This window comes from Oncorhynchus masou, chromosome 25 (genome assembly GCF_036934945.1).
Source record: "Oncorhynchus masou masou isolate Uvic2021 chromosome 25, UVic_Omas_1.1, whole genome shotgun sequence".
Lineage (NCBI taxonomy): Eukaryota > Metazoa > Chordata > Actinopteri > Salmoniformes > Salmonidae > Oncorhynchus > Oncorhynchus masou.
This window is the reverse complement of record NC_088236.1, coordinates 28748448-28771295: the sequence shown is the minus strand read 5'-3', so window position 1 is coordinate 28771295 and position 22848 is coordinate 28748448. Positions and strand designations below refer to the sequence as shown.

Here is a 22848-nt window from a genome sequence, read left to right as displayed (position 1 = left end):
TAGACTTTGATGGGCCGCCTATCATATTGGCAATGAATTACCTGAATAAACATTTTTATTTTATGAGACTGTGATATAAAATCAAGATGTGTATCATACTCAAAACTATGTATCACCTCTGAGGGTTGAAGTAGAGGGTCAAAGGTAATGTATTGTGATATTTTGTATCATTCCTATACAAATGTAACCTACCTGCAATCTTTACAATGGAAATTATATATCATAGTAAGATTGATGTGTCTGTTGCAGAGCTAAGCTATAAGCACCTGTTCATCCAAATAAACATGAAGACCATCCATTTGCAATAAAATTTTATTTCAAAATAATTTTTACAAAGTCATTTTTGAAAACAAATGTAAATGTTATGGTGTTTAACAGACTTGTTTGTTGCTGACATTTCATAACTAGCTCTTAACTCTCTTAGCTCACAGTGCTAGTGTGACCTAAAGCAGGAATAGCCTTTTATTTATTTTCTACTGTTGCGAGTTAGAATAGTAGAATGCACATTGTTTGACTCGGACTAAAATAGGTGCCGGTTCATTTTGGGTGCCGGTACTGTTTATATTTAGATGCAGGAGCTCCACAATACTTTTGAGCTAATATTCTAAGAGGAACAGGAGCTTAAGCAGTAGAACACTTAAGGTGTCAGTGCGCAGCTCTGGTGAGCTCCTGCCTAAGTCAAGCACTGAGAATACACAAGGTACATTTTGAAATTTGGTTGTGCATCAGCAGTTCTCTTATGTCAGTGAATTATCCCATGTCATCTAAAATTGATTAGATAGCGGGCCATTAAACAAACTTTAGCAATCTAAACTTATCTTGGTGGTGGTTGGATGTGGGTATGCAGACTCACAATCAAATGCGGCCCCTCGTGATGAGCAGATTTATTTGTGACCCCCACCCCCATCAAAGTTGCCCATCCCTGATCTAAAAGGTATTGTAGAGATGGGAGATAGACAAAACTGCCCATAGAATAAGGATGTTATAATTCATTTAATAGTATATCTATGTAAGGGTCTATTTTTTGCTAATTGAAATTGACTGGTTCCCCTTGCAATTTTGTATGCATTTGACATATTTGATAAATGAATGCATTGAAATAAATAAACACACAGGTAGTTCAAATTCACTTACAACCAAAAGGTCTCATAAAAATGACATGAGAAAAAATAAAGTCTAGCAAAAAATAAATATGTAGTAGCTGCATGGGTGAGTTGTAACATTCTGAAATGGCGGGTAGAGGTTATGTAAGTGTAAGCTACCAGCAACCTTAAAGCTATCAAGTTTCCATCCATGTCTGTGTGCAAGGAAGTTCGCCAAGTTGCTCAGAGTTAAAAGTGGAGGGGTGGGGGGGTTGGAATGTGTCACTGTTATGAAGAGGCTACCATGCGGATACTCTCAGAGGGAGTCAGCAGGAGGTTCTTAGCTGCCTTGATGGTGTTCTTCATAAGCATGGCCACTGTCATGGGTCCTACTCCTCCAGGCACTGGGGTAATGAAGCTAGCCTTTTGCCTCACACCTACAAAAGGAGTGATAAAGGGTGAGAACATGTAGCAGAGAAAATGTGTGCAAGAACACAGTCCATTTTAGGACTGATAGACAAATTGCTGTCTCGATTAGAAACTCGTACCTTCAAAATCCACGTCCCCTACAAGTCTGTCCTTGCCAGTCAGAGGGTCATGCACTCTGTTTATTCCAACATCAATGACGGCTGCTCCTTCTTTGATCATGTCTGCAGTGATGAGGTTTGGAATCCCTGAGATTAGGAGAGGGTTTAGAGGGTAGTAAGGGACAACACACACACCGCACCCATGGTTGTAAGTCATTTTTTCGAAAGAATTTTTTTTTTTTTTTTTTTACCCCCTTCTCTCCCCAATTTTGTGGTATCCAATTGTTAGTAGCTACTATCTAGTCTCATCGCTACAACTCGGGAGAGACGAAGGTTGAAAGTCATGTGTCCTCCGGTTCACAACCCAACCAAGCCGCACTGCTTCTTAACACAGCACTGCATCCAACCTGGAAGCCAGCCGCACCAATGTGTTGGAGGAAACACCGTGCACCTGGCAACCTTGGTTAGCGTGCACTGCGCCCGGCCCGCCACAGGAGTCGCTGGTGCGCGATGAGACAAGGATATCCCTACCGGCCAAGCCCTCCCTAACCGGGACAACGCTAGGCCAATTGTGCGTCGCCCCACGGACATCCCGGTTGCAACGGAGCCTGGGCACCAGGGTCTCTGGTGGCTGCAGTACAGCGCCTTTGGCCACTGCGCCACCCAGGAGGCCCCCCATTTTTTCTAATTTTATATATTTTTTTAAATAATATATATTGTACACAATAAAGACAATCAATATCTGCATTTTGCTCCCAGCATTGAGCAAAGCTCAGAACGTTTATATTCTTGATCTGAATGAGTTCTAAATTGCACCTGCCTCTTTGCAAACGAGTGGAATCATGAACATTTATTTCTCGTTTTGTTCGCCTGTCCCCCGGATAAGCCTTTTTTAGCAGCACATTCAGCACTCTCTCAAATGGATAACTCCACCCTCTCAAGGCACAGGCCGAGGTGAAACCAACTACCCCAGCTTGCGAGATGCCGGACAAAAGGCCATTTTAAAACCATCCTGCGACTCCTGCCGTGTCTACAGACATCCTCCAAACAAACACAAACCGACTCCCGGAGAATGAGTGCACAACTGCTAAAGTCTCTTATAGATATGTCAGACAGGTGGCTGGCTATCTGCCGGCAGAGACTTCTATTGCAGTAACGTTGAAGGGCTCTGACTAGAATTACTTCGCCTGCTAGAAGGAGGAAGTAAGAAGCTAACGTTAAACGGAGCCTACCTCAGCAGGAGCAAAAAATACACTACTACTGTAAGTTCCCATAATAACTTTGCTTTACAGAGAGTAGGCTACTGAGACAGATAGTGATGTGGCGCTCACTGGTGAGGCTGAGGCAGGCTGCAAGGCATGCAGGAGGAAGCAGAGGAGACAGAGAGAGGTTAGTACAGTGGTTCCCAAATGTGGGGTTGGGCCCCATGTGGGGTCAGTTGAGAACCTGTACTAATCTTTTCAAACAAGTTTGGAACTTATAAAAAAAAAATCAAGATATGCTTCAATACGAAACTCTTCCATATAGGCCTAATATAAAATGCAAACAAAATAGTTTTTTTTTAAAGTACATATATATGTGTGCCTGTGTGTTTCATGTGTGTGTTTCATCGATGATGCTACTTGTCAGTGTGAAACTTCTCATATTTTCCCCCTTTCAGAGGTATAACATTACAATTGTATAACTAATAGGCTATGTATTTTTTTGTAGATCGACTGAGGTGAATGAACCTACAGCAGCCATAGTGATAGTGGCTGTGGTCATTTGCTGCTCTCCAAATAGCATTTACATTTTGTTTAATTGTATAGAAATGCAGTAAATGAGTGTCACCTTTCAAAGTTGGTTTGTTAAGTACTCTCTGCCTGCAAACGCTACCTGTGTGTCCGTGCCTTAAGAGACCCACCCAGGACAATATACTCAAGAGATACAAAATAGCTCTATGAGCCAGCTAGTTGCTCTTAGTCACAGATGAGAAACTTACAAATAAGCGAGAGACAGGTAGTAGACAAGGTAACAATATATCCTCAATAAGAGATGATCCATACCTGCAGCAGCAACAACGATGTCTGCAATTCTTGTGTGCTGACGGAGCTGATCCTTTGGTGTGTAACGGTGAGAGATGGTGACTGTGGCATCACCTGCAGAATCAAAAAATAAGTAAATGTGAGGGCCATGATCCACATATTCCATTTTCAACTTCATAATTTCAGCTTAAGTGAAAACTCAGTATTATCTCTATTACCCATTGTTAATCTACTTTTACATAATTAATAATAATTGAAATGATATAGCATACACCCTATCACTGTAGCCCCTAAATCATCCAGACTCACCCCCAGGCCTCTCATGACGCCCATCTGAATGCAGCAACATGGCAATGGGCATGCCCACATTCTTGGAGCGTCCCGCCACCACAACATTCTTCCCAAGGGTAGGAATTCCTGGGAAACGGGAATGAACAGTCAGTGACAGAGTTAGTATTTTGCCCCCATAACAGTCTGATTGCATTCATATAACAGAGGGAGGTGAGAGCTCCCCTCCCACTACCTCACCTGTACGTTTGATGATTTCCCAGACTCCCCAGGGAGTGGCAGGCAGCATGGTGGACTGGTCCAGGCACATGCGGCCTACATTGACCACGTGGAAGCCATCCACATCCTTGCCAGGGAACACAGCATTACAGACGCGTCGTTCGTCAATGTGTTCTGTGAGAAGACCGTGGGAATGATGTTTACAAGACAGTATGTAAATGGCTGTTCTACAGTAAATAGGCCAAAGGCCAAACCACTCAGGGATATGCAAGTATTAGCTATAAATATTAAAAACAGCTTCAAACTGTCATTATTTCTTTGTCTACAAAAGGTTGTATAACTGTTTGCTCACCAAGAGCAATAACTCCCCTACCCAACTGCCCTTTCCAACAACATGCATTGTCTCCTCACCCTAAAGCCACTCCTTACCTGGCAGAGGCAGTTGCACCAGCAGGCCGTCCACCCGGTGGTCTGTGTTGAGTTTGTAGATCAGGTCCATGAGTTCATCCTCAGAGATACAGGAGGGTTTCAGGATGGTCTCACTGCTGATACCTGCAGAGAAGGAAAAGAGGGAGGAATTATGAACCCATTCTATCCCAGATAAATATAAACACTGACAGAGAGAATGATGGTGAACAGGAAGAAAGAGGGAATTAGAAAGCCCCATTGAACACTCATAGAATAGTTTCTTAGTCAAGTATGTACACTGTTGTGCAACAGAGTTTATCTCTAGCACAGGTAACGTGTGTGTGTGTGTGTGTGTTTACATACCAACATCAGCTGCAGCTCGGGTCTTATTCAGGACGTAAGAGTGACTGGCTGCATGATCTCCTACAAGGACCACGCTCAGGTGGGGTCTCCGATTGCCAGTGGAGACCCACTGTTCAACATCGGCCCTGGCCTCCTCCCGGATCTGACGGGCCAACTTCCTGCCTGAGATGACCACTGCTTCCTGTCTGGAGAACCAGAGAGCAGAGAGGCAGATGTTAGAGGAACATGTAAACTGTCAGGAAAAAGTATACACTGGGGTTGGCATGTGATTTTTAGTCCTGCAGACTAGTTGTCAATCCCAAAGTGAGTGTGTATGGCAGTCAGCCAGCAAGGAGTGCTGGTAGGCAACTATGTAGGGTTCCCCATACGCCAGCGATGGCCAAGTACAGTCAAACCATGTACAGGGCTCCTGGTGTTACCCATGCATGAGGAGTGTGGTGGCTAAAAATACCAATACATGAGTTACACTGTGGCCCATGCTATTAAATAAACTTCTTGGAACCCCTGGCCTTCAAGCCAAGTTGTTGGACTCATTGTGGAGCGCAGAACGGAGCGGGTGAAGATGAAACCTGAGTGCTGCTCACATTTCATTTTCAATGTGTTAAACTAGATAAAATCCCTTATGTAAAAGCATGCACACAGAGGAGTAATACCAGAGGAGTAATGAGCCATCCTCAGTGATGTAACCATCCCTTGATTCTATCATGAGTAATTAAACAACCACAGAAACATTCAGCTCTTCATTGGGGCCACAATAGCAAGTCCTGGAAGAGACCCCATCAGGGCATGACATTTGACAACACCCCCACTGCCAGCTTCCAATGTGCACACAAAGCATGAACATAATGTTTTTTTTGTTTTTGTTTTTTGGTCTCCATAAGAGAACAACCTTGTTGTAAATGTGTTGAGTTTTCAGCAAACAGTTGTCCACAGACCATGTTAATGATTAGTTAGTCTCGGACAGGATAAAGGACATAAGTTGTGCTACCTTTCCTCCCAGACTAGTTATCCTTCACACAGTGCCAGTACCATGACAGGGAAAGGACTGTCAGCAGACCCAAATAATCAATACCTTCAGCTCTGAACTAGAACCCAAGCCATTTCCTAATTACCTATCAGCAAGTCTGTGCTAGCTCTGTTTCCAAGTATGGGCTTTGTCCTGAGTGTGAAATGTAAATAGAAAAAAAAAAGAAACTTGTTTGGTGTTATGGTTTTATAAAGTAGGCTTTGCTCATCTGAAGTGATGATAGGAAACTGTTCTGAAAAAACAAACACTGTCCTATGTTGACCCTAACCTTCTACTCAATACAGTGCACGGTCCAAATGAGACTCATCTGTGCTGACTTAAGTGGCTAAATCAGTTGTGATGTTAGTCATGTGCATAGTCACAGTGCATACACAGGCAGTTTGTGTTTCTAGATGTCTGGGATATTAATTCTCTTCAGTAACGTGCTGCAGCAAGGCATGCCTCAAATTAAACATGGAATTAATCAAATACATTTAGGCAGACAGTTGAAGGGAAAAAAATGTCTGCAAAAGCTAGGTTTATATATATATATATATATTATATATATATATATATATATATATATAAATATAAATAAATAAATATAAGAGAGAGTGAGAGAGAGTTGTTTAAACACATGATATAAAACACTACTGTCTGAATACTGATGCTTTAGTTGGTTTGTGACCCCCATTGGTAACAACTGTCTGAATACTCTTCACTTTAGTTGTTTGGTGAACCCCAATGGGAACTGGCCTGCCTTTATGCAAGTGCTCTGTGCGATTTCATCAGCCATGCAGCACTGCAATGATACCGGCATAACGTTAGGGGCGCATTAAGACGATCATTGATTCAATACCACTCTTCGCTACAATGTTTCGTTTAAAACGTTACATAATTGTCCTCAGTGCACAATCAGCAACGTTGTATCCACAGAGACGGTAAAATACCGGGATACAGTGACAAATAGAAAACAAACAAAGGAAAGTGCCATAGACAAGAAGGAAATTAATACCTGGTAGGTTACCTTCAAAAAGAAGAGGGAGCATTTCATATAGAAAGCAACCTATCATAGTCCACCAAGATAGATACATAACAATAATCTATTTGATATCGTAATTATATAGGATTACTAATACATACCTTGATGCTGACATATGTAGACTACACACTTGATGCTGCGATTGCTGGCATAATTTTCTCAGAGCTCTCAGCGTTGCCATGTTTACTGATAGGCTACGTAATCCAACAACGTGAAAGGGGGAGAGAAAAGTGAGGGAGATTGAAAGATGAAGCAAACCGAGTCTGACAGACAGACCACCGTCTGTGAAAAAGATTGAGAAGGCTCGAGATGTTATAAAGGCTGAAGTCCCCCCGCCCGCACATTGTACATACGTCAGTTTCCAGGCAAAAGGGCCACACCTCTAAATGCAAAGCTGCCCAACCCGGTGGTGTAGTACTTTCATTTTCCCTCACTCACTACCCTGGTTTATGTTCTGAAAAACTATCCTTGACTAGTTTGAGTTCACCACTGAAAACAATAGAAAATTAAAATCACTTGTTTCATTGAAAATGCCCATTTGGTTTACAATCGCCAAACGTATGGATTGCAATCGGCTTGTGACTGGTGAAAACAACCAAACGCAGGCACCTGGGGCCCATTGTCATTTAGCATGTGCCTCAGGCATAAAAAAACTGAGGTGCATCCGGAAGTCAAGAATCTCTGACTCTTAAATATATATATTTTTATATATATGCGTATAGCATGATGTGTAATTGCGTATCAATACTGCTCGTGCTATCCGAAATACTTGTGACGTCCCCACATAAAAACCTAACAAATTTCAACTTAAATTGTGTAACTTCAGAGTTTGAACGTCCCAAGAAACCAGCATTTTAAGGACCGTATAAATACTGCTGAACCATCCATATTACAACAATTACTGAAGTCATTTCCATGAGAATCCAAATGAGGGCGACAAACGTACATGTCGGCAAAATGTTGCGCTAACTATCTACGTCAAAATATTATTTCTTCAGGGTACGATTACACTGACAAGTGAGAGAAGAGTTAGAAAGTTCGGAAACTTTTCACCAGGGAAGCTAGAAAGGCTGTATATTCACCAAACAACCAGTGAAACCTTCGATACGACAGTTCTTTTAAGCTTCGATATTCTTTGGTCTGCATTTGTCTTCGGTTTACGACCGAAACTAAGTTAACGATGAGTTTCCTATTGTAAGTAAAGCTAGTTATATGTCACGTTTTTACTCGTAGTTAGCAAACGTTACCTAACTGGCTAGCTAGCTATGTTTGCATAACTTTAGATGCAGACAGATATACTCATTAGTCATGATGTAACCACAGATTGTCATAATTGTCGCTGTAACTTGTCTTACGTTTTAATATAGTTAGCTAAATGTGACTAACGTTACCCAGCTAGCTAGATGAGCTAACGTTAGTTAGCTAAATAACACGATAATGTCACGTTATAGCTAGCTTAAGTGTCACTGATGGGAAATGCTCATTGACGCATTTTTAACATGTCGACAACTAACGTTAGTGAACAAGTTAACTAGCAAACAATTGTATATAGCATGGGTTCCTTCCTGTTTTGTTGCTGTCTGCTGATTAGAGGACAGTGTTTAACAGGAAGACTGTCAGACTTGTATGATTTCATATCTGAGCAGTGAGCACATCTACTCATCACTAATAGCTCAAACATGGAACATCACAGTTTGACTCGAGCTCCCTCTCCTCCCTTGATCCAGTGGCAGTCGCTCGTCTAAGACCTTCAAGCCGAAGAAGAACATCCCAGAGGGCTCCCACCAATACGAGCTGTTGAAGCATGCAGAGGCAACGCTGGGGAGTGGGAACCTGAGGCAGGCTGTCATGCTGCCAGAGGGGGAAGATCTCAATGAGTGGATTGCTGTTAACAGTGAGTAAAGGGTGATTGAAGGAGGGTAGCACAGAATATTTAATTGACACCTGTTCTTAATGACAGCCTTTAGGTTTCACAGGTGACCACAGTCTAGTAGCCTAGTGGTTAAGAGCATTGGTTCAGTAACTGCAAGGTCGCTGGTTTGAATCTGTTGTTGCCCTTGAGCAAGGCACTTAACCCTAATCGCTCCTGTAAGTGGCTCTGGATAAGCGCGTCTGCTAAATGACTCAAATAATGTACAATTTCTTCCAGAAAACTGGTTAAATGAAAAAATGTTTTGGTATCCACATATGTATGTTTTTGGTTTGCAGTTGAAAAAAAAAAAAAAAAAATTGGAATAATTTACTAAATCTTACGTTATTCCACAAAGGAATCCTAAAATGTCCTAGACAATATTATTGGCATAAGTAATTAGAAATAATTCGATTTCAAGCAGGTGATTCACCTTTACTTTGGAATTGAACTCACCTGTGGTGTGTTGCAGGTGCCTGCAATATAAAAATCCCTCATTCAATGAGTTTGAATAGAGAAAAGGACTCATTCTCATCTTGTTGCTGTGTGTACCTCAATGAACATGGAGAAAAGGAAAGAAACCAGAGAATTATCTGAGGTCAGTCATACGCAAGATTGTAGACAAGCATGGACAATCTCGAGGCTACAAGTCCGTCTTCAGACCTTGATGTTTTTGTTTCCACTGTACGCAATGTCATCAAGATGTTTAAGGCCCATGCCACAGTAGCCAACCTCTCTGGATTTGGCCGCAAGAGAACTTGATGGATGATTGTAGCGAAGGATTGTTAGAATGGTGGAGAAAGCACCTCGATCAACTGGTGCACAGATTCAAGCTGACGATCAGAAAGAAGGTATCACAGTTTCATCTCGCACCATCTGTTGCCAACTCAATGAAAGGGGATTATATGGTAGGAGACCAATCTGTCCACAGGACATTCTCCCAGAAAGATTTTGGCATGTCTAGGTGTGTTGGCAAATTGCCACCTGGCTTTCCTATGTCTCTTTCTCCCCACTGCTGAGAAAGAGACATAAGAAAGCCCGACTGCAATTTGCCCAAACACACCTGGAAATGACAAAATCCTTCTGGGAGAATGTCCTGTGGACCGATTAGAGCATTTTGGTAAAGAACACCATATGTATGTTTTACAGAAAACAAAATGAAGCCTTTGTAGAAAAGAACACCTCTACAGTCAAACATGGCGGTTCAGTGATGTTTTTTAGTTGCACTGCTGCCTCTGGCACTGGGTGCCTTGAATGTGTGCATGCCATCATGAAATCAGGAGAATACTAAGGCATTTTGGAACGCAATGTTTGGCCCAGTATCGGAAAACTGGGTCACCTTAGGTCATGGGTCTTCCAGCAGGAGAACGACCCCCCCCCCCAAATACACTTCAAAACGCACCCAGGAATGGTTCAAGACAAACGCTGTACTGTTCTGAAGTGGCCAGCAATGAGTCAAGATCTAAATACCATTGAAAACTTGTGGAGAGATATGAAACAGCAGCTGGGAGAAGGCACCCTTCACATCTGGTAGAACTGGAGCAGTTTGCTTAAGAGGAGGTCCAGTACAGAGGTGCAGGAAGCGCTGATGGTTATAGGAAGATCTTGATTGCAGTTATTTTAGCACGGCTGTGCTAACACAAGTCTAGGCTGTCAATTTTGTTAATGCCATTTCTGTTTATTTTCTGATATTAAATGAATCTGTGCTCTTAAGTTCTGAATCAAAAACAAAGGTTTAGTAATATTAACAGTGAAATGAAGAATTGCGGAGACTAAATACTTTGGTAAATTTCAACTTTTTTCTAAGGGAAAATAGTGAGTTACTTGAAAAAAGTACAAGGCTGCCAATATATTTGACCACAACTGTGGGTGGGTGGGTGTGTCTGCACGCATTTGGAAAAGTATGCAGTTCACTTTTCCACATTTTGTTACGTTGAAATTGTTTTGTCTCTCCCCTTCATCAATCTACATACACAATACCACATAATGACAAAGTGAAAACAGGTTTAGAAATGTTTGAAAATGTATAATTTTTTTATGTAAATAATGTTATTTTTTTTATTTGAAGTATTCAGACGCTTTGCTATAAGACTAGAAATTGAGCTCAGGCGCATCCTGTTTCCACTGGTCATCCTTGAGATGTTTCTGTAACTGTCCACCTGTGGAACATTTTAATTGATTGGACATGATTTGGAAAGGCACCCTTCTGTCTATATAAGGTCCCACAGTTGACAATGCATGTCAGAGCAAAAACCAAGCCATGAGGTCGAAGGAATTGTCCGTTGAGCTCAGAGACAGGATTGTGTCAAAGCACAGATCTGGAGAAGGGTACCAAAACAATTCTTCAGCATTGAAGGTCACCAAGAACACAGTGACCTCCATCATTCTTAAAAGGAAGAAGTTTGGAACCACCAAGACTCTTCCTAGAGCTGGCCGCCCGGCCAAACTCGGGGGAGAAGGGCCTTAGTCAGGGAGGTGACAAAGACTCCAACGGTCACTCTTGACAGAGCTCCAGAGTTCCTCTATGGAGATGGGAGAACCTTTGAGAAGGACAACCATCTCTGCAGCACTCCACTAATCAGGCCTTTATGGTGGAGTGGCCAGACGGAAAGCCACTCCTCAGTAAAAGGCACATGACAGCCCGCTTGGAGTTTGCCAAAATGCACTTAGACTCTCAGACCATGAAAAAATAATTATCTGGTCTGATGAAACCAAGATTGAACTCTTTGGCCTGAATGCCAAGCGTCAGGTCTGGAGGAATCCTGGCACCATCCCTACAGTGAAGCATGGTGGTGTCAGCATCATGCTGTGGGGATGTTTTTCAGTGGCAGGGACTGGGAGACTAGTCAGGATTGAGGAAGAGATTAACGGAGCAAAGTACAGAGATCCTTGATGAAAACCTGCTCCAGGGTGCTCAGGACCTCCGTCTGGGGTGACCTTCCAACAGGACAACGACCCTAAGCACACAGCCAAGACCGCGCGAGTGGCTTTGGGACAAGTCTCTGAATATCCTTGAGTGGCCCAGCCAGAGCCTGGACTTGAACCCGATCGAACAGCCCTGAAAATAGCTGTGCAGCAACGCTCCCCATCCAACCTGACAGAGCTTGAGAGGATCAGCAGAGAAGAATGGGAGAAACATGTCAAACTTGTAGCTTCGTGCCAAGGAAGACTTGAGGCCGCAATTGCTGCCAAAACTGCTATTTCAGTTTATTTTGAGTACATTTGCCAACATTTCTAAACCTGTTTTTACTTTGTCATTATTTTTATTTTATTTTACCTTTTATTTAACTAGGCAAGTCAGTTAAGAACAAATTCTTTTTTTCAATGACGGCCTAGGAACAGTGGGTTAACTGCCTGTTCAGGGGCAGAACGACAGATTTGTATCTTGTCAGCTCGGGGGTTTGAACTTGCAACCTTCCGGTTACTAGTCCAACACTCGAACCACTAGGTTACCCTGCCGACCCATGGGGTATTGAGGGGGAATAAACTATTGAATCAATATTAGAATAAGGGTCTGTTCTCCGTTTCAGCTGTGGACTTCTTCAATCAGATCAACATGCTCTACGGCACCATTACTGAGTTCTGCACTGAGACCAGCTGTTCTGTGATGTCTGCAGGGCCCAGGTAAGATGGGCAGGGAGACAGACTATTCAAATGGAAAAGGAAATTCCACACACCTTTTTGCTGTGGATGAATTTGACCAACTTTTGGCTTAGCCTCTTGAATCTCCCCATCCCGAATCCGGGATCGTGACAAAAGCCTCAGGCTCATTAGCATAACGCAACGTTAACGATTTCTAAAAATCGCAAATAAAATGAAAATAATGCGCCTGCTCTCAAGCTTAGCCTTTTCTTAACAACACTGTCATCTCAGATTTTCAAAATATGCTTTTGAACCATAGCAATTGACTAATTTGTGTAAGAGTATGCTAAGCTAGCTTAGCATTTTGAGTAGCATTTAGCACGCAACATTTTCACAAAAACCAGATAACCAAATAAATAAAATCATTTACCTTTGAAGAGCTTCGGATGTTTTCAATGAGGAGACTCTCAGTTACATACCAAATGCGCAGTTTTTCCTGAAAGCGTCTGTGTGTAGGAGAAATCGCTCCGTTTTGTACATCACATTTGCCTAACGAACCGAAAATTCAGTCACCTACAACGTCAAACTTTTTCCGAATTAACTCCATAATATCGACCGAAACATGGCAAAAGTTGTTTGGAATCAATCCTCAAGGTGTTTTTTCACATATCTCTTCATTGATATATCGTTTGTGGAAGCCTGTATTCTTCTCTAAATTCGATGGAAAAATACTTGCAGCTGACTTTTGCGCACCAATTTCGGCGCAGGACACCGGGCGGACACCTGGTAAATGTGGTCTCTTATGGTCAATCTTCCAATGATATGCCTACAAATACGTCACAATGCTGCAGACACCTTGGGGAAACGACAGAAAGGGCAGACTTACTCCTCTCGCATTCACAGCCATATAAGGAGACAATGGAAAACAGAGCCTCAAAAATCCTGCTCATTTCCTGGATGCCGTCTCATCTTGGTTTTGCCTGAAGCTCACGTTCTAGGGCACGCACAGAAAATATCTTTGCAGTTCTGGACACGTCAGAGTGTTTTCTTTCGAAAGCTATCAATTATATGCATAGTCGAGCATCTTTTTGTGACAAAATATCTTGTTTAAAACGGGAACGTTTTTCATCCAAAAATGAAATTGCGCTCCTAGAGTTTCAACAGGTTAAGAACCTTCATCAGATGGACACATTCCATACATGTTCCCTATTTCTCATTTGTAGTATTCTCTGAAATGACCTGAAAAGTGATAATGCTGTTCCACTTAAACAAAATTAAACTACTTTGCAGATATAACAGACAATCATATCAGTTAAAATATAAAATTCCGAGTTCATGCTACAAAATCTACTTTATAAGAGGTTTTAAAAATTAAGTTCTATGACTCAATGACAGAGTAAGGCATTGTTGGCAGAATAGATGGATGCAGTTCAATGCATGGATTCATTTAATAAACCAATGCATGTTTGTAGTCCAACAAATATTGCTACCAGGTTGTAAATCACAGCTGGCCTGGTACATCGTTTGCTTCCTCGAGCCATTCGGGATGCCCTGTTTCAGTTTCTATGACTTTATTTTGGACAAAAGCGGACGAATGTAACTAAGGCTGGGAATACCAACACGATCAAACTACCAAGGGACATGATCACAAGTCAGTCATAATGTGGCTAATAGGCTAGCTTATCTATTTAGGTAGCTAGTCATGACGCAACCACAGATTGTCACTAACTTTTGTCTTACGTTTAATACAGTTAGCTAAATGGGAGTAACGTTACCCAGCTAGCTAGATGAGCTAATTTGTTTAGCCTAACGTTAGATACTTTTTTTACATATCGGGTAGATAACTATGTGGACACCCTTTCAAATGTGTAGATTTGGTAGTGTGTAGATGTCAGCCACACCCTTTGCTGACAGGTGTATAAAATCAAGGACACAGCCATGCAATCTCCATAGACAAACATTGGCAGTCGATTGGCCTTACTGAAGCGCTCAGTGACTTTCAACGTGGCAAGCCTAAGATCAGCATGCGTCGGCTGGAGTGGTGTAAAGCTTGACACCATTGGTCTCTGGAGCAGTGGAAACACGCTCTGTGTAGTGATGAGTCATGCTTTACCATCTGGCAGTCCGACGGACAAATCTGGGTTTGGCGGATGCCAGGAGAACACTACATGCCCCAATGCATAGTGCCAACTGTAAAGTTTGGTGGAGGAGGAATAATGGTCTGCGGATGTTTTTCATGGTTCGGGCTAGGCCCCTTAGTTACAGTGACAGGAAATCTTAATGCTACAGTATACAATGACATTTTACATGATTCTGTGCTTCCAACTTTTGTGGCAACAATTTGGGGAAGGCCTTTACCATTTCAGCAATGCACCCGTGCACAAAGGGAGGTCCATACAGAAATGGTTTGTCGATAGGTGTGGAAGAATTTGTCTGGTCTGCACAGAGCCCTGACCTCAACCCCATCAAACACCTTTGGGATGAATTGGAACGCCAACTGCGAGCCAGGCCTAATTGCCCAACATCAGAGCCTGACCTCACTAATGCTGATTGGAAGCAAGTCACCCCAGCAATGTTCTAACATCTAGCCATCCCACTAGAGTGTAGGCTATTACAGCAGCAAAAGGGGGACCAACTCCATATTAATGCCCATGATTTTGGAATAAGATGTTCGACAAGCAGGTGTCCGCATACTTTTGTTCATGTTGTGTAGCCGCTGGTTAGGATGATGACATTGAGTGAGTGGCCAACGTTGTCCCCCATATTGTTTTTCTGTGGCAGGCAAGACATGGTGTCATTTATTTAGCGAGCAAGAAATGTGAATCACTTTGCTAGCTAGCTAGGCTGAACTTGAACGACTGTCATCCACAGTTTAGCATAGCTCTTAGTTGTCAATCAGATGTATTCAGCATTGTCAAATGGGCGGACAGACAAGTTCCCCTTCAGTCGTCAAAACATGGCTTGGGACAAGCATGCATTGGCGGGCAAGCAGTCATCTATTCCCCATCATTTAGCAGTGCAATTTTGACTGCCAACTACGAGCTGAATAAGTTTGAGGGTTTATCTACCGTTTCCTCGTTTAGATTTTAGATTATATCGGTCTTGCTAACATTAGTTGATATTGTGGATGATAGGAAACTGAGGGAGAGAGAGCCTAGCTTTTCATGGTGGTTTGATCAATAGGACTGTAAAGTTTCCAAATGTAAGACCTATTTGCAGAAATCCATTCAGGTGTAGTTTGGCTTTTTGGCCATTTAAAAAAATAAAAAATAATAATAATAATCTAAAGTCGCACTGTTGCTACTGCCTGTAAACACACAATCCAGTTAAAAGTGAATGATGGCAGGCCCATGTGTTAAATGGCTTATTTGCATATAGCCCTATTGTATCTCTGATTTGGCTATGGCGCACCGGTCTGTGTAGACTCCTGTCCTGGGCAAGACGGATGTTTTATTTGCTGCAGTGTTTATTAATTGTCCAAACGCATAGCCACATTCCCACTATATTACTATATAACACAAATACCTTACTCAACGTCATTCCCAAATATTCTATGAATGTGCGAAAATGACCATATTTAAGTGCTTGCTTGTCAGAATGTAAAAAGTGTAATATTCTTCCTAGGGGTCTATATTATCATAATACAATTTCATGTTGCTAAAACGCTGTCAGTTCCACTTAAACATGAATATGTTAGTTATTCACATGCCACTGCTATGGTCAGCTCAGGCCTGACTTTTGTTCCTTGCATTAGTTTCACTTCATGTTTTTACAGTGTTAATGCAGTACATAACATACTTTCTGGAGTTTTCTGAGCCCATATTCACAAATCGTCCCACAGGAGTGCTGACCTGATTATATAATCTTATTCATTATGATTTAAAGGGGGAAATGAAGCCTAGTTCATCAGTCCTTCTTTGAGACACTGTCAATTGATTCTTGTCAGCTAAAAAAACGACAAATGCAACAATTTCTAATATTTTACTGCGTTACACTTTGAAAAATAAATTCTGTAGGTCCTAGTCTATGGATTTCACATCACTGGGAATACAGATGTGCATCTTAGTCACAAATAACTTTAAAAAATGAAAAAAATAAAAATAAATTGGCCAATAGGTTTTAAAATTTTCTGGGTCAAGGTTTGACTTTTGCAAGAGAGGCTTTATTACTGCCACGTTTGGTACACATCCAGTGGATAGAGTGCCGTTTTTTATTATTTTCAACATAGGCGGGCCAAGCACAGGAAGCAGCTCTTTCAGTAGTTTAGTTGGACTAAGGTCCAGTATGCAGCTTGAAGGTTTAGAGGCCATGATTATTTTCATCATTGTGTCAAGAGATATAGTACTAAAACACTTGAGTGTCTCCTTTGATCCTAGGTCCTGGCAGAGTTGTGCAGATTCAGGACAACTGAGCTTTTGGAGGAATATGCAATTTAAAGAGGAGTCAGTAATTTGCTTTCTAATGATCATGATCTTTCCTCAAGGAAGTTCATGAATTTATCACTGCTGAAGTGAAAGCCATCCTCTCTTGGGGAATGCTGCTTTTTAGTTAGCTTTGTGACAGTATCAAAAATACATTTAGGATTGTTCTTATTGTCCTCAATTAAGTTGGAAAAATAGGATGATCGAGCAGCAGTGAGGGCTCTTCGATACTGGACGGTACTTTCCAAGCTAGTCGGAAGACTTCCAGTTTGGTGTAGTGCCATTTCCGTTCCATTTTTTTGGAATCTTGCTTCAGAGCTCGGGTATTTTCTGTATACCAGGGAGCTAGTTTGTTATGACAAATGTTTTTTATTTTTAGGGGTGCGACTGCGTCTAGGGTATTACGCAAGGTTAAATTGAGTTCCTCAGTTAGGTGGTTAATTTCTTGAGGCTGAAATCCCATTAACAGGATCAATTTGACAACAGCCAGTGAAAGTGCAGGGCGCCAAATTCAAACAAGAAATCTCATTAAAATTCCTCAAACATAGAAGTATTATACACAATTTTAAAGATAAACTTGTTATCCCACCACAGTGTCCGATTTCAAAAAGGCTTTATGACGAAAGCATACCATGCGATTATATTAGGTCAGTGCCTAGTCACAAAAATACACAGCCATTTTTCCAGCCAAAGATAGGAGTCACAAAAAGCAGAAAGAGAGAAAGTTAATCACTAACCTTTGATCTTCATCAGATGGCACTCATAGGACTTCATGTTACACAATACAGGTATGTTTTGTTCGATAAAGAAAATGTCAGTTTACATTGGCGCGTTATGTTCAGTAGTGTTTTGCTTCCAAAACACCCAGTGATTTTGCAGAGAGCCACATATATTTACAGAAATACTCATCAATGTTGATGAAAATTGTTATGTTATGCGTGGAATTAAAGGTATACTTCTCCTTAATGCAACCGCCGTGTCCGATTTTCAAGAAAGCTTTACAGCGAAAGCACACCATGGAATAATCTGAGTACAGCGCTTAGCCACCAAAACAAGCCATCTCGATACCTGCCATGTTGTGGAGTCACTTACATATTCACTTACATTTGATTTCATCGGAATGCTCTCCCAGGAATCCCAGTTCCACAATAAATGTTTGTTTTGTTTGATAATGTCCATTTATGTCCAAATACCTCCTTTTTGTTTGCGTTTAGTTCACAAATTCACAAGGCGCATGCACTTAGTCCAGACAACGTCAAAACAGTTCCATTACAGTTCGTAGAAACATGTCAAACGATGTATAGAATCAATCTTTAGGATGTTTTTATCATAGATCTTCAATAATATTCCAACCCGGACAATTCCTTTGTCTTTAGAAATGAAAGGGAATGCAGCTCCCTCTCACAGTCGCGCGCGTGACTTAGCTCATGGCATTCTGCCAGACCCCTTAGTCAAACAGCTCTTATTCGCTCCCCCTTCACAGTAGAAGCCTGAAACAAGGTTCTAAAGACTGTTGACATCTAGTGGAAGCCGTAGGAAGTGCAATTGGACCAAATTTAAACAATCTTGGATAGACATTTACTTGAAAAGCTACAAACCTCAGATTTCCCACTTCCTGGTTGGATTTTTTTGTCAGGTTTTTGCCTCCCATATAGTTCTGTTATACTCACAGACATCATTCACACAGTTTTAGAAACTTCAGTGTTTTCTATCCAAATCTACTAATAATATGCATATCTTAGCTTCTGGGCCTGAGTAGCAGACGTTTACTCTGGGCACCTTATTCATCCAAGCTACTCAATACTGCCCCCCAGCCCAAAGATGTTAACTGATTTTTGACTACCTTGGGTAGGTGGAGGGAGTCTGGAAGGGCATCTAGGAATCTTTGGGTTGTCTAAGAATTTATAGCATGACTTTTGATGATCCTTGGTTGGGGTCTGAGCAGATTATTTATTGCGATTGCAATGTAATAAAATAGTGGTCCGATAGTCCAGGATTATAAGGCAAAACATTAAGATCCACAACATTTATTCCACGGTCCAGAGTATGACTGTGGCAGTGAGTTGGTCCGGAGACATGTTGGACAAAACCCACTGAGTCGATGATGGCTCCGAAAGCCTTTTGGAGTGGGTCTGTGGACTTTTCCATGTGAATATTAAAGTCACCAAAAAAATTGAATATTATCTGCCATGACTACAAGGTCCGATTTTAAGAACTCAGTGAGGAACGCTGTATATGGCCCAGGAGGCCCTTAAACAGTATCTATAAAATGTGATTGAGTAGGCTACATAGATTTCATGACTAGACCTCAAGAGACAAAGTCGTTTTTTTTGTAAATTGAAATTTGCTATCTTAAATGTTAACAACACTTCTGCCTCCGCTTGTCTCTTATGCTCTTTTCCAGCTCCTGAATCTTACTCTAGAATACTCTCTACTAATCATTTATGGTAAATCTCTTCTAAGAACAGAAAGTAAATCTGTGCGCTGGTAAAGTGCTCTGTGTCTAATAGGACAACCTTTTTATACCCCAAACTGGGTCTTGTTAGGAAGATGCCCTCCCCTGTCCAACAAACAGTGATGATGAATTGTGCCAAAAACATTCAGAGGAAGCCATAATTTCACTTTATTTAAACTAAAATTCTCATTCCATCTCGCTTTTGGTCCATCTCTACCTCTCTCAAGGTATGAATACCACTGGGCGGATGGCACCAACATAAAAAAACCCATCAAGTGCTCTGCTCCCAAGTACATAGACTACCTGATGACCTGGGTGCAGGATCAGCTGGATGATGAGACACTCTTCCCCTCCAAGATAGGTTAGTTAAATTCGCTTTGTATAAATTCGAAACCTTCATAAATTTAGCCTAGACCTTTTGGCTTTTAGATAATAGAACTCCCGCTCTGTCTCCCTTAGGAGTGCCCTTTCCCAAGAACTTTATGTCCGTGGCCAAGACTATTCTGAAGCGCCTGTTCAGAGTCTATGCCCACATCTACCACCAGCATTTTGACTCTGTGATGCAACTGCAGGAGGAGGCTCACCTCAACACCTCCTTCAAACACTTCATCTTCTTTGTCCAGGTGCCACTGCTAATGCATTCCAAATATCAAGTGGTCTCTTTATTGCTGTTTAGAAATGATTGTCATGATTCTATCAGAGGAGTCTTGTCATAAATCATGCCTCCATGAATGTAGTAAATAGTATTCTATTCCAATTGATGTATTGTGCAATTATAATTCATGGTTAACAGGCATACTTGTTACTATCCTGCGTAAATATAGTATAGCAGGTAAAAAGTTATGTTTGATTACATATGGCTTGTGTGGTATTTTACTGTGTGTAGGAGTTCAACCTCATTGATCGTCGTGAGCTGGCCCCTCTGCAGGACCTCATTGAGAAACTGGGCTCCAAGGACAGATAAACACCTCCGTCTCTCGCTCTCTAACCCCTCCGCCCCTCTGGCTTTTTGTAACTTCTTCACTTGGCCTTTTCTTTCTTTCTCCCTCCATTTATTTACCTGTATGTTTTCTGTTCTATTTTTTTGCTCTCTCTCTCTAGTTGTCTGTTGACATTGTTTCAGAGCTTGTTTTGTTAAAGCTCACTCTAGTCTTTAAGGTAAGATACCAGGGTGTAGTATATTAAATGTATTTTTTGGGGAGGTCGTTTTGTTAAACAAATTCTATAATTGGGACCTACTGACCTGAACTGTGGACCAATATAATTTAGGAGTTTAAATGGAAACCAACATTTCTTTCCTATAGGATTTACAAGCACATAAAAAAAAAAAAACATTTTAACTATCATGTTTTTAGTCAATGTACTTAAATACTGTTTTTTGGATCTTGTATCTGGAACAGTTTTTGTATATTAGATTTTTTTTCCCACTTAAGATGAACAAAGTTGCAAAAGTCAGGGGATATTGATCAATAAATATTTGCAGTGTCACTTGATATACTTGTGAAATAGATAATCTTCCATAGTTCATAAACAATCAGTGATCATATTTTTATGCTTGACTTAACTGCTTAGTTGTTATAAGGTATTTTAAGAGAACGCATTCAAGTATCAGAGGATGACATTTTGAAATCAAATGTAGTATAATGTGAATATTTTGATCTTTCTCATTTCACTCAAATAGCACAAAATGCGCCTCAGTTATGTTTTTACTATGCCAAATTCCTTGGATGTCTTTGTCCTTATGCTGGTACTTAATTGTAATATCAAGTCAATTCTTGTTTTATTGTTTATTAAACATACCTTTACTCAAGCATGCAAAATGCAATAATAGCAATAGTGCTCGCACCAATACATGACAAGGTTGAGTGTGTGATAGGTCATTTTTTTATGTGAGATTTTTTTTTTTTTGTCTTATCTGAGTGTGTGACATGTTAACTCACCCTAGTCCTTATGTGTTCAATCCAGGCACAGTGCTAAAGCAGTAGGGCTGTTGGTTGTGCCACCTTGACGCAAATTAAATTGATCCTATTCCATCCAAATTCCTTGCCACAAATGGAATGTTATTTATAAAGAAAAAAGCTATTAGTATTTACCCTCTTCCTGATATGGACTGAGTATAAAGGTCTAGGTGCTACTCCATTTGATACCTTAGACATGCTCCGAAACTTTCGTGACTTAAGTATATATTTTTTTAATCTTCCTGCTGTGGCCTGGATGTGTTAATGTGTAGTTCATACATGCATTATCGATGAGCAGAATTACTGTCTTACCTCAATTAGCCACGAAATCCCAAGTTTAAAACAGACTGTTTTATGGAATCAGTGCTGTGCCATTTTCCCCCAAGTGGGTCAGTCCCCTAGCAATTTGAGTTCAACCAATGAGCTCCAGCCCCTTGCCATTATGAGTGACAGCTAGCAAGAGGCACATCATGCACATACAGCAAAGTGAGAGAGGTCAATGACGTGTTGCACATATCTGCACATACTTGATGTAGTATGCCATTTTTGGGGACCACTTGGCTCATTAGTGCTACTTTCAGAACTACTGGCAAAAATTATAGAAAAGTACAGGATAATCTTTAATTTAGTACAATGTAAATACATTTTTTACACAGCTTATCTCTTGAACCCTTGGTTGGAAAATACATCTGAGTAAAAAAATATGGTCTACTTGTCAATACATGGTTTTAAGCAATTGTTAAGATTGGTGTTTCTTTTACAAATCTCCAGCGTGTTTGTAACAAGTTTCCCTAATATGTGCTTATGTTTGATCTGTCTGGATAAAGTCACCTGATATACCGCCAGTATGTGTGCTTATAGATTATGTTCAACATTGATTTTTAATGTGCTGTTACATTCCCCATAGGCAATGATGTTGGGAATAAGACAATACACACCATATGTTTCTGGAATAAGTCAAGTGTAGGGGGGGTGCTTTTTTTTTAACACATTGACTTAATTTTTGAGTTTCTTTTTTTCTCCCAGATATCCAACGAAAACCGTTTGGCATGCCACAGATTTGGAGTTACATTTTATCATATTTTTCATATTGCTGTTGAACAATTCCTTTAACTTTGGTTAAAGGAATTTTAAAAAGTGTAACTTTAATATGTATGCATGCATGCATGCATGCATGCATACATACATACATACATACATACATACATACATACATACATACATGTGTGGGCAATGTGATTTGTTACAATGCTCTATGAGTCCAATACTCTGCTGTAAATAGTATAATTTACAGAACATTTATCTGAACAAAACTGTGCCTTTTTAAAATGTCTGAAATTACATTATTCATAGCAGAATAGCTTAATTAACATTAAATGAATTTGTGGAGATTCTGTTTGTATTGAAATTATTTTAAATGGTTGAGTTTTTTTTAAAGACTAAATGACACCTTTTCTTGATAACCCATCTTGACCATTCACTGCTTCCACTCTCCCTCTGCCTGGCATAAGATCACATCTACTACTTTTAACAACCACTCCCATCAATATGTCCTAGGCTGTTG

The 22848-nt window shown here is 40.8% G+C and overlaps 2 protein-coding genes across 2 annotated transcripts; one reads left to right on the top strand and one right to left on the bottom strand.

Moving 5' to 3' along the window:
• Positions 1-296: 296 nt before the first annotated feature.
• Positions 297-7288, bottom strand: mthfd2 (methylenetetrahydrofolate dehydrogenase (NADP+ dependent) 2, methenyltetrahydrofolate cyclohydrolase). The gene is made up of 8 exons (XM_064937237.1): positions 7061-7288; positions 4912-5096; positions 4570-4692; positions 4162-4314; positions 3943-4050; positions 3655-3747; positions 1631-1756; positions 297-1519 (listed from the first exon to the last, which is right to left on the bottom strand). Exons 1-8 carry the CDS (start codon positions 7138-7140, stop codon positions 1371-1373), a joined length of 1017 nt encoding a protein of 338 aa, XP_064793309.1. The 5' UTR covers positions 7141-7288; the 3' UTR covers positions 297-1370.
• A 624-nt stretch (positions 7289-7912) lies between these two features.
• mob1a (MOB kinase activator 1A) lies at positions 7913-22673 on the top strand. The gene is made up of 6 exons (XM_064937239.1): positions 7913-8153; positions 8687-8853; positions 12399-12492; positions 19554-19687; positions 19786-19949; positions 20213-22673. The coding sequence occupies exons 1-6, from the start codon at positions 8140-8142 to the stop codon at positions 20288-20290; spliced, it is 651 nt and encodes a 216-aa protein (XP_064793311.1). The 5' UTR covers positions 7913-8139; the 3' UTR covers positions 20291-22673.
• The last annotated feature ends 175 nt before the right edge of the window (positions 22674-22848 follow it).

What these genes read in the sequence shown, in the direction of transcription:
- mthfd2 (XM_064937237.1), bottom strand. Translation starts at nt 7,140, where the DNA reads ATGGCAACGCTGAGAGCTCTGAGAAAATTATGCCAGCAATCGCAGCAT. An exon ending in CCGAGCTGCAGCTGATGTTG is followed by an intron (nt 4,693 to 4,911) that starts GTATGTAAACAC and finishes CCTTCTCTGCAG; the next exon opens with GTATCAGCAGTGAGACCATC. An exon ending in GGTGCAACTGCCTCTGCCAG is followed by an intron (nt 4,315 to 4,569) that starts GTAAGGAGTGGC and finishes GTCTTCTCACAG; the next exon opens with AACACATTGACGAACGACGC.
- mob1a (XM_064937239.1), top strand. An exon ending in TGAGTGGATTGCTGTTAACA is followed by an intron (nt 8,854 to 12,398) that starts GTGAGTAAAGGG and finishes TCTCCGTTTCAG; the next exon opens with CTGTGGACTTCTTCAATCAG. An exon ending in ACTTCATCTTCTTTGTCCAG is followed by an intron (nt 19,950 to 20,212) that starts GTGCCACTGCTA and finishes TACTGTGTGTAG; the next exon opens with GAGTTCAACCTCATTGATCG.